Below are 11969 nucleotides of genomic sequence, written 5' to 3'. Positions count from 1 at the left end.
CAACAAGTAATGCAATTCCATCCATCCCCTGCATTGTTAACCATAAATCACAGCTAGAAGGCTGACAGAGGCATAGCGTTCCTGCTAAAATGATGACCCTGCACGTTCCTCTCTTGCCTTCCAACAACTTCAACCGCTGTAGGTTTTTGGTGGCCTCAGAAGTTCTGTTGTGTACGCTTGTCACCTGTTGACACTGATGTATCATGAAAACCTACTGTCCACATGTGTGAGATATTTCCACCAGTCTTTCTATATTTACCTTTCTCTTATCTAACATGGGATTGTGCTTGGAGATCGGCTAATAGAGATCAGCGCTATTTCTGTGCTCGGGTTTCTGCTTGTTGGCCTTCTCCTTGTCCTCGCAAGCCTTCAGCTTTTTCTTGTCGTCACTGGAGTCTCGGTGGCACAGCCCCTCTTCACTGCCTGTTGGCAAACTGTCAAACGTGTTCTCTTTATTGACCGCCCGAAGATTTTGCCCTTTCCTGCTCTGGCGGCAGAAGTCGGCACATTTCTCCATGCAATTAAACCTGGTCTCGGTGGTACATGCGTACATCCCAGCAGGGACTGCGAGCACCATGGCACATACAATGATGATGATATGGATGAGCTTCTCCCGCTGCTCCAGCTCGCTGATGTCACTTCCTGTAACAAACACAATGCACTGCCCCTTTTGAGGCATCTGGTTCCTCAGAGTAACACACACTTCATACTTGGTGGCAGGGAGAAGGTCGTTGACAGAGTAGCTATTGATGCCGGGGCCAATGTATATCATGTCTTTCTTAGAGTCATCATACTTCCCAAAATGGAGGGTATACCAGGCTTCCCCTGGATTCTCTGTCAAGCTGTACCACTCCAAAGTGATCCCATAGACCGTCTGCTTGGCAATCCTCACATCGATATATGAATTCTCACCTGAGACTGAGGAAGAGAAGGAGGAGGCCGCCGCCCTTGGAGCTTGAACTTTCAGCATCATTGTGGCTGAGGTGTTGCCAAGGAAGTTAGCAGCTGTGCACGTGTAATTGCCTTCATCCACAAGGTGGGCGGAAGGAATAATCAATTCTGACTTAATTCTGTCTTCACTAATATGGGTGGTGGATGCTAGGGAGGGGGAAGGAGAACAAGGACACACATGTTAGTTGTACCGGCATTCCCCCTGATGTTTTAACAGCATGATCCAAGCCTCAGAACAACATAGAGATGTGCAAAAATTCCTTGAAAATTGCAATGGTTTCAGTTATTATTATTTATTTATTTATACCCTGCCCATCTGGCTGGGTTTCCCTAGCCACTCTGGTCGGCTCCCAACAGAATATTAAAAACACGTTAAAACATCAAACATTAAAAACATCCCTAAACAGGGTTGCCTTCAGGTGTCTTCTAAAAATCAGATAGTTGTTTATTTCCTTGACATCTGATGGGAGGGCGTTCCACAGGGTGGGCACCACCACTAAGAAGGCCCTCTGCCTGGTTCCCTGTAACCTCACTTCTCACAGTGAGGGAACCACCAGAAGGCCTTCAGAGCTGGACGTCAGTGTCCGGGCAGAACGATGGGGGTGGAGACGCTCCTTCAAGTATACTGGGCTGAGGCCATTAAGGGCTTGACGTTCCTTAAATGGTTTACCAAATTAGGAGAGCAGGTGTGATACACTTAAAGTACTGAATCTGGACTGGGGAGACCTGGGCTCAGGTCCATGCTCATTCATGAAGTTCCCTCAGCGATATTGGATTAGGACTTACTATATCTCTGCTTATGCCAGCCATTTCCTTTTTAATCTCTCTAGGGTTCAACATATCCTATAACTTATGATGATGCTGGTTGCTGTCATCATAATAAAAGTATTGTATTTAATGCAAGTCATACTCAGAGTAACCCATTAGAGCAGAACTTTCCAAACTTTTCATGTTGGGTACACACTTTTTAGACACGCATCATTTTGCAACGCAGTCATTCAGTTTTACTAGCAAAATGGTGGTTAAACTAACCCCATTCCAGGCCCTGGAGGGGTGCAGGGAGCCTTTGTGTGACACCCACTCACTGCAGCCAACAGACAAATGTGTTGCAACACACAGTTTGGAAAGCTCTGCCTTAGAATTAGTGAACATAACTGATGTAGGTCCATTAATTTTACTCGGTAGAATTTAGCAGCATAAAATCAATTGTTTTGCTGTAAATGCAGATAATGGGTGAAATCCCACACTGTGCAAGTAGACCTGCTCATGGAATTTCCCTTTCACTCCTTCCCCCACATAGCCCTTCAATATTCTGCAGAATATTTTCAGGGTATGTGGAGGGCTGTAAGAGGAAGGCGAGGCAGGGGAAGTCCTATTGCATGAGCCGATCCTATTCTGCTCAGGTAACAGGAGTGTGGATACAACCCCGTGGGTGGAAGTAGTTATTCTTCCCTTATCCCTTCTCCCATGGTTGATGGATCCTTCAGATTCTCTGTCCCATGCTACCTCACCTGTGTCCCACGGTTGGGCTTGCATGTTACTGCTTCCAGCAACACTCAATAAAATGTTTTCTTTTTATTTATTTTTAAATAAAACCCCCAGCCTAAAAGACTTCTGTTGTGGGGATCAAGTGGGAAACTTTATCCTCACACTATGTGAAGGATAAAACAGGGAAGTCCCACACATGCTACTTTGGAGGAAAAGGAAGTATGCAAATATCACCAAACTAATCTCCCAGAAGGTTTGCTTTTTTGGAAAGTCTTCCCCAGAAATTTCACTGCCCTTCTTGTCACTTCTCTCACAATGACCTCAGGTCTTCTTGCCTGAAAAGAACCTCCAAACTCATCTTTGAAAGGTATCATACTAGACAATATATTAACGACAATTCTAAACCTTCCCATGTTGAAAGGCAGCTGTGTTGGCCCATAAGAAGAGCAGCAAATTCCATATTAGGGCAATGCCATGAAAAATGTCAGAAGGGTGTGCAAGCTTTCGATGAAGAGTTCTGGGAAACCCAGAAACTTGCTCCTTATTTTGGTTAGCCTCAAAACAGTCTTGCCTGATTGTGGACTCTGGAATTCTGATCCTGTTATTCTCTGAGGACCTCCTGAGCAAGATGGGACCCTCACTACAATCACCACTAGACCTCATCATATTCGTTACCGAGAGATGAGACGATGGCGGAGAAGGTGCCATCAAAGGGCACAGGATGAAGAAGGCCTCAGATACCCCTACACTTATTTAGTGCACATTATCATCATACACCATGGAGACCCAAGAGCACTTGTTATGAAGAACATGGATTTATCCAGTGGTCGTAGAACTCTCAGATGTGACATGGCAGGTCTTGACTGAAGGTAGCTACGCAGTGGCAAACCCTAACTTCAAAAATTATGAAGTGTCGAGTGTCATTCAGGATTTTTAAGTTAACAGAGCAGCAGTCATCCATACTGGTTGGCAACTGACCCCAAAATGCCAGAATAATATGGAACTCTTTTACTGTGCTCTTGAGACTTTCCTTTCCTCTCCATAAGGTCTATGAATCAAATCAAGGTCACTGTTTCTAGCTACAACCATTCAGGTGAACTGCAAAAGAAGCAATTAAGACCTATGGGAATGGATATATATATATATATATATATATATATATATATATATATATACTCAGAAACTAGCTGAAGCAATTTCATTTCAACTGTCTAGAATAATTTACTTCAAGGCTGAGTCCAGCCTAGGAAAATTCCAGCCCTGTAGGAATCAGTTTAAGAAAGCTGCATGCAATTTAGCCAATACAGTAAGACTGCAAAATTCTAACATGGCTGTAGCAATCCTCACCCCCAGTTTATGGCTTGGAGGGGGTCAGGATGTGGCAAAGGATTCCTTCCGCTTGGTTCCACTCAGCTCTACAAGGCTTTGCTGTTGGGGGCCCTTGCTGCTAGGGAGGTCCCTACTGTTTCTGCTGGCAACACATGCTACCAATTGGTTGGCTATATGCTCGCCTGTGGTAGCCAGCATAAACTCCTCAAATGGGGTCACTTTGTGGGAAAGAAGGATGCCAGCCAAGCATCTGCTGTATCCTAAGCCAGTGCAGCTACCGGCAATAGGGCAACCCAGGACCCTCTTCTGCGGCAGCCTGGAAGTGGGACAACAAGAATCACCCATTTTACTGCCCTGCTCTGCCAACTTCAGCCATGGTTGGCACAAGCAGCAGGGATTCAAATGATATTGTTAACTCTTGCCTTCATTTTATACACCATTCAGATATGCATAAGCAGTAAATGGATGTCTGAAAAGCTTCAGGATCAAATATGCTTTAAAGAGTCACAGTCCAGCAAAAAATTGCTGACAACTATTTCTTATCAAAAACAATGGAAAGGGGCTTCATTGTGACTAATGAAACCCTCTGTGGTGTGAGGGTGGTGACTCGTGACAGGGCCTTCTCTGAAGTGTCCTCAAAACTGTGGAATCTCCCTCCCATAGGGGCACACTTTACATCTTTCACCTCTCCTTTTGTAACTGAAGTATTTTGTCGTCGTGTAAATTGTATCATTAGTTGTATCTCATGCATTGCCGCTGTTGTTTTATGGTTTGCGGGTTATATTTACTATTTCGTGATTGTTTTTTAGCTTATGTAAGTCATCCCAGGACATTAGAGGAAAGCACAGGTAAGAAATCAAAGGGAGGGGGAGAGAGAAAGATAAAGAGGGAAGGAAGGAAAAGAAAATAATTTAGCTTCCCTTGATTTTAGCTGAATGCAGTTGTGGCTAATTTGTGCCGGATTATCCTCAAAGCCCACAAATCAATTTGTTTCAATTGGATGCTATACCATGGCCAATGTATAAAGTAATTAATAAACAAAGTATTACTAATGAAGCAAGCCATACTAGATATAGAGCAGTCATTGTTACAAAATGGCACTCCAGTGATGGGTCAACCCTGAGGATGTGAGGAGGGGTCTGGAAGAAGGGAAATATGAGTAGACTTGGCAATCTCATTAAGATGTTTCAAAGAAAATGTGAGAGAGCACATGGCATATGATGGATATATTCAGCTATTTTCAGCAATTCATTGACACTGGAGAAGTCCAATTAAAATCATTTGATGTACTCTAAGGAACATAGAGTGCTATTTTATATCCGGTCTGACTATTCACCCATCTACCCCATTATAGTCTTACTAGTAAGTGGCTCTCTCAGATCTCAGGCAGGGATCATTGGGTACCTGATCCTTTTAGCTTAGAATTTCCAAGGATTAAATCTGGGACTTTCTACATTCAAAGAATGTGATCAGCCTCTGAGTTATGCTCCTTCCCTAAGTCAGCGTGGTACGGGTTTCATACCCAAAGGATGGTATTTTTAAGCAAGTCATAATAAATGTGAACATCCAGGAAGCTCAGGATATCCATCCAGGCATAGTATGTTTGTTTTTGTTTTAATTCCACCCTCCCCCCCAAAAAAAAAATATTATGGAATCAGAGAAACAAGTAAACAATGATAAAATTTCAATAATATAGCCAACTGAAGACAGGGCATACAAAACCGAAATCAAATGATAATACTCCATCTGAAATCATATTTCTCTTGATGACACAGAGAGAGATTTCTGTACGTCTAAAACAAAACTATGCTTGTTTCATCAGTCTCCTGCTCATATAGAGGGGAGCCATCGTGGTGCAGTTGGTTGTATCAAACAGGACTGAGAAGACCCAGGATAAAAGCCACACTCAACCATGAACCTCATTGGGTGATCTTGTGCAGTTGCTATCCCTTTGCCAGTTAATGTCACAGAAATGTTGTAAGAACAAAATGGAGGGAGGGGACAATGCATGCTACCCTGAGCTTCTTGGAGGAAAGGTGGAATATGGACATAATAGGCAGAGAAGAGACTGGTGGTGAAGGTATCTAATACTTCAGCCCTCCTAAATCAACATGATTTTTTAACAATAGCAGAATCTGACTGGCTTTACTCATATAATATAACACAATGGTTGTCCACGTTTCACCCACCTTTTCTATTTGGTAAGTGGCAGCCCATTCGCAAAAAAAGTGAATAAGGCAGTTTAGTCTCATTGAATCCAGTGGGCTAACTCAGCTTAACTGGTTTGCGGTCAGCTCCTGACTAGAAGTTCAGAGGCAAATGAATATAACTTTCCTTGGAGTAATGCTTACCATTAAATCCTCGTAGGTGCTTTAACATATAGGTCCACCAGATTGCTGGGGAAGGGCTGGCCTGCACCAGACAGGTCAAGGTCACATTCAGCCCAACATATACAGTGGGATTTGGCTCAGAGGGTGATACCAACGGCTTCATGCAGTTATTCAGCTCCACTTCATGAAAGTACTTTCCTGCTCTGAATTTGGGGCTTGAACAAGTTAAGTAAGAATTCATCAGAATGATGGGTGGGCTAATAGATTTGATAAACTGGACAAACCCTCGCAGGCGACAGTCACATATCCATGGGTTGTCGTGCAAAGCCAAGACCGCGTTGGAAATAGTATCTAGCTTCTTCTCCAGCTGCTGGGTTTTTTGGTACACAGGCCAGTTATAGAAAACATCCTTGGAGATGACAGTAAGCTGATTGGAAGAGATGTCTAAATAGGTCAGGCTAGGCAGATAGCGGAGGGCATGTTCTGGAAGGACATCGAGCCTGTTGTGCTTTAGATCCAGTATTTTCAAAGCCGGCGTGTCTTGGAACGCTGTCCATGGTACTGAAGTCAGCTTGTTCCCCTGCAATCTCAGCTCAGTCAAATCCGTCAGGTACTCGAGGCTTTTCAGATGCATGACCGTGATGTTATTGAAATTAAGCCAAAGATATTCCAAGGCACTGACATTAGAGAATGACCCACGAGGCAATTCTGTTAGGTGAGAATTTTCTATTCTAATTTTTTTTATATCTTCAGGGATGCCCCCAGGGATCTTTCTCAATGATGTCGACATGCAGAGCAAACTCCTGGAAAGCAAATCACCAAAGTTAACATATCGCTTAGTTGGTTTTAATCCATTACATGGAATGACAGCAAAGTGAAAGTTTCTGTTTTTATGACACTGTTAAGAATGCACTTGCTTCATTTCCATCTTTCTCATTTTAACACCCAAACAAAAGTACATTAACATCATTAAAGTACATAGCATCATATCCAAAGACTTACTATTTCAGAAAACTAATCATGCCCTAAAAATGAACTTGAAACTAAACAGAATTTTTAAAAAAGTACTAGCAATATTGGGCACAATTCAGCCACTACTTGTTGTTCCCAAGTTCCTCTATAGTCCTACCAATGTTTCTTACCTTCCAAAGCTATCGTTGGAACAGGTGCATCCTGTGACACAAGATGAAATTGTTGGGTTTGTCCCATAAGAGAAAAGCAGCAGCAGAAGAAGACATGCATGACAGATGAGATCCATATTCTTCCTGAAGTAAACACTGTGCAGGTTTTGCAACAAACAGAACAACAGCCTCCAAGTAGCAAATCCTATTAGGAGTAATCTTCTTTGACGCAGGGATAGCTGCTTCTGAAGACCTGGTGGGATCCTATGGATTTTTGCACATGTTTTTTTTTCCAAACATCACTGTACCAAGAAGTAACTGCTCTGTTTGGTAGCTATGAATCTGTCCCTAAGTAATAGTTATATTTAATTCAATGGATGAAGTGAGAATATAGAATACGGCAAAGGAAACTGCAGTGGACATTCAGCCAGGAAGCCCATGGTTAAGTGATAGGTTAACTCTAAACTGTTTAGAGACCAGCTTTCAACATGACACAAGTTCCCAATATAAGAATAAACAGGCCTGTTTTTCAACCGAAACTCAACAAAACTCAGTTCCGGAACCTCTCAGGGGGGCACCATTGCTAGAAAAATAGCACTGAAAATGTCATTAATTACCCCCCTCCCCCCCAAAAAAATTAGAATGTCATAAAAGAAAATAAAAATGGAATCTCAATCTAATTCCCAAATACCTGGGGGGGGGGGGGAGATCTTCACATGCCTGTGATAAGAGACCAGGGAAGAACATATATAGGCTTCTTGGGGGGGGGGGAGTATAAGACTAAGGTGAGGTTTAAACAAGGGGCTTTCTAGCTCATAGCCACATTGCTTCACTGACTCTGCTATACCATCTCTGGAAATGCAACACACCCCAGGTGTAAACAACACAGCAGAAAACAATCTAAATGACCCAAAATTACCTAAAAGACTCAAAAGAAAATAACACATCCCAGGTGTAAATGACACGATAGAAAATAAACCTCTAAAGTCACTAGATCTTCTACACAAGAAATTGGTAAACATCAAATGGAGTGGGAGAGTTCAGTGACACCGGGGGTAGTCTCACAATTTTCATCTAAAGGGGCCTGTGAGATTGATAAAAGGTGGAGCAAAGCAACAGTTCACCTATGACATTATGCCCACATGTCATTATGGAGGGCTGATGCTGGCTTAGTCATGTGTGCATGGATCCACCGTCTGTAAAAAGATAAAGGACCCCTGGATGGTTAAGTCCAGTCAAAGGTGACTATGGGGTTGTGGCGCTCATCTTGCTTTCAAGCCAAGGGAGCCGGCATATGTCCACAGACAGCTTTCCAGACCATGTGGGCTGCATGACTAAACTGCTTCTGGTGCAACGGGACACTGTGATGGAGTGCATGGAAACGCCATTTACCTTCCCACTGGAGCGGTACCTATTTGTCTACTTGCACTGGCATGCTTTCGAAAAACTAGGTTGGCAGGAGCTGGGACAGAGCAATGGGAGCTCATGCTGTCTCATGGATCCGAACCGCTGACCTTCTGATCAGCAAGCCCAGAGGCTCAGTGGTTTAAACCACAGCACCACCCATCTGTACAAACAAGCATCTTCACCACTGAAATCTCAAGTGAAACATACACGACACCCATGTTGGTGGTTCACACAAACGGTAATTCCTGTACAAGACTGTTAGGATATAGTTCCGTTCCACCTTAAAGGGTCAGGCATGATTGTTGTGTATCACATGCCTGTTTACTCCCAGCACTGTCTGCTGGGAACTTCCGTTTTGTATATAACTTTTGTTTCTGGTTTTTTTCCTGGACACGGAGACAAGCAGTCATGTTTTCCTTTGTTCTGAACTACGTTGAATAAAGCTGTAAATATGATCTCCTGTCCGCATCTTTCGTTGTGGAGACTGCTGAAAGGGTGTGCACAGGTCTTGGAATGTCTCTGAGGCTTGTGTCGCTAATTGACTGATGCTGTTCCACGGGCGATCGGTGATCGTCCGGAGACAACTGGAGGCCTGCCTGATGCCTCCATCTCCCTGGCAGTATCCCAACAAAGACAGCCATGGCTGCAATGTTCTCACAAGCCACCTGCATGGGGCCCACTATTACGAATGAAATATCTCTTAAAATTTGGTGCCTAAGTCGTTGGGCAAAGACCAAGGTACTCCCATTAGCCTATTCCTATATATAATTGTTCGCTGGTGTTAACAGGGGAGAGGGGGACCCATCAGCTTTTTGCTCTGCAATGAAAACCCCAAACTAAATGCTTAGATGCTACTCTTTACTTGGTTCGATGGAGATCACCAAAAGTGATATTGCACTTAAAAAACATCGACACAGGGCTGAAACATTTTGAAATGAGAAATCTGTATTCCTTTGGCAACATCTAGTGCTAGTTTCGTAGTTTTCGGCAAGCTCTCACAAATTGTAACCCAGATGTAGCATAAATATGGCTTAAGTAAGAGAGCATAAATATGAACAGTAACAAAAATAAAACAATAAAAACCTAGATATGTCATAAGCAAGGAGCAAAGGCAGAAACCCTGCTGATGGAACAACAATCCTTAGGAAGCTAGGTCGAAAACAGGTATTAGCCTTCACCTGCATGAAAATGTGTCAACAACAAAGAGCCAGCACCTTTTGGAGTGGGGAATGATCCGTTCTTTTGGTGACATCTAGTGTCAGTAGTTGGTATTAGTGTTTTCAGAGAACACTATGTTGATGGAAAAATGATTAGTCTCATCCCCATGAAGCCTAGCTGAAAACAGAGATTAGCCTGAACCTGCTTAACCCATCACCTTAGAAGACTAGGATAGAAAAGTATTTATAGCTACCTAGGTGACAGATTTGGTCTATAAACATCTTTGTCCTACTTGGTTTGGAGAGAGAGAGAGAGAGAGAGAGAGAGAGAGAGAGAGAGAGAGAGAGAGAGAGGAGCCTTTGAATCCCCGGGAGGAAATGGACATAGTCAACATAGCAGACATATTCTGGAAAAGTTCTGTTGTATAAAGAGAGTCCCCAAGATACCTGCTTTGCATATTTGGTTCTATGTGTCATTAGCTAATTATAACAAAGCCCATCAGGCTGTGTGCTCAGTGTTGCTCCCAAATAAGCGATTTAATTACTGGCTGTTTTTACAGAATGAGCCTATCCTTCTGTTATGCCGGCTGGACAAGGCAGGGTCACTACTAAGTCCCCTAGCATGCCATAATCTGACATTGTGATGCTGCTGTCATGCTGTGCCCCATGACATTACTAAAACATTGCAATGTCAATGAAGGTCAAAATGGGTGATGATGGAAAGGGTGCAAGCAGGGAGGGGCGGGAATGGGATAAGTAACCTCAGTTGGAATCCTATTTACTCAGACTGGATCAGTGCTGTGTATAAACCTCCATACAGTCATCCTAACCATGACAGTATTTCCTTTGAGTGGGAAGTCCCTGCATTGACTAAGCTGTTATAGGGAGCCTGCTTTTTCTCTCCCTTTAGATCTGCAGTACTTCTCGCCGCAAAATGTTGGTTTTGACACTGTGGCTGTCCTATGGAAAAGTGAAGCTTGTATTTTTTTATTAACTATTTGGAGAGTTTCTATATCACTTTTCACTTCTGGGATGTCTCATCAAAGTGGTTTACATATAAAACATAAAGGTAAAGGTAAAGCCAGTGTGGTGTAGTGCTTAAGAGTGGTAGACTCGTAATCTGGTGAACTGGGTTCGCTTCCCCGCTGTGATGGCCTGGGAATCTGATTCAGAGGCTGAACCTGAGGAATCCCAGCCTGCACAGGAGTCTCCACCTCCAGGGCCGGCTGAGCCGGGGCAGGGGCCTGAATCTGAAGGGCCCTCACCTGTGCCGGATCCTCAGGAGCAGACACCAGCTGAATCCGCTCTGTCTCCAGAGGTGATCGAGGACCCATTGCCTGCAGGTGCTCCTCTCCAAGCCCTGTCAGGGGAAGGTGAGGTTGCCTCTGGGTCCAGTAACCCTCCAGCCTCTCCTGAACTGCAGAGGCTTAGGGCAGAGAGGCGGAGGGAACTAAGTTCTCTCAGGAGGAGTGCTCGCCTCCAGGCCAGGGGAGGCGAGGCACCTGTAGACCAGGGCCGCCCTATGCCTCAGGGGAGATAAAAGCCAGCCAGCCCCAGTCCCAGGTTGCGGGAGCAACATCGTTGGTAACCTGTTCTTGCCAGCACCCTGACCTGCTCTCCTGAGTTCCTCACCACGCCCGACTCCTCACTTTGGACCTTGCTTCGCCCCTGACAGACAGCCTCCTTACCCTCGACCTAGGACTGGACTTAGACCACGCCGCATGGTAACACCCCCCCCTCCAGAACCAGCACACCCGCTCCTCCACATGCAGCTGCTGGGTGACCTTGGGCTAGTCACACTTCTCTGAAATCTCTCAGCCTCACTCACCTCACAGGGTGTTTGTTGTGGGGGAGGAAGGGAAAGGAAATTGTTAGCCGCTTTGAGACTCCTTAGGGTATTGATAAAGTGGGATATCAAATTCAAACTCTTCTTCTTCTGCTGCTCTTCTGGACAGTTAAATCCAGTCAAAGGCGACTATAGGGTGTGGCGCTCATCTCGCTTTCAGGCCGAGGGAACCGGCATTTGTCCACAGACAGCTTTCCGGGTCATATGGCCAGCATGACTATATAAAACATATAAAACATAATAGCACATCATCAAGAAAAGCCAGCTACTGTATTTGAAACCATATCAGAACAGGGGGAGGGATTAAAAAGGGGGGGGAATCATTACCAGATCAGCAAAA

The 11969-nt window shown here is 44.2% G+C and overlaps 1 protein-coding gene across 1 annotated transcript; it reads right to left on the bottom strand.

Moving 5' to 3' along the window:
* Positions 1 to 298: 298 nt before the first annotated feature.
* LRIT2 (leucine rich repeat, Ig-like and transmembrane domains 2) lies at positions 299 to 7915 on the bottom strand. The gene is made up of 3 exons (XM_028728467.2): positions 7241 to 7915; positions 6120 to 6901; positions 299 to 1098 (listed from the first exon to the last, which is right to left on the bottom strand). The coding sequence occupies exons 1-3, from the start codon at positions 7354 to 7356 to the stop codon at positions 299 to 301; spliced, it is 1698 nt and encodes a 565-aa protein (XP_028584300.2). The 5' UTR covers positions 7357 to 7915.
* Between the last annotated feature and the right edge of the window lie 4054 nt (positions 7916 to 11969).

Source organism: Podarcis muralis, chromosome 6 (genome assembly GCF_964188315.1).
Source record: "Podarcis muralis chromosome 6, rPodMur119.hap1.1, whole genome shotgun sequence".
Taxonomy (NCBI): Eukaryota; Metazoa; Chordata; class Lepidosauria; order Squamata; family Lacertidae; genus Podarcis; species Podarcis muralis.
The sequence above is the reverse complement of the archived record's forward strand: the minus strand, read 5'-3'. Positions and strand labels throughout refer to the sequence as shown.

Bases quoted from the DNA above. Each gene is read 5' to 3' on its own strand.
- LRIT2 (XM_028728467.2), bottom strand. From the start codon at position 7,356: ATGGATCTCATCTGTCATGCATGTCTTCTTCTGCTGCTGCTTTTCTCT. The intron at 6,902-7,240 runs GTAAGAAACATT...TTTGCTTTCCAG, and splicing joins TCCAACGATAGCTTTGGAAG to GAGTTTGCTCTGCATGTCGA. The intron at 1,099-6,119 runs GTAAGCATTACT...CCCCCTCCCTAG, and splicing joins GCACCTACGAGGATTTAATG to CATCCACCACCCATATTAGT.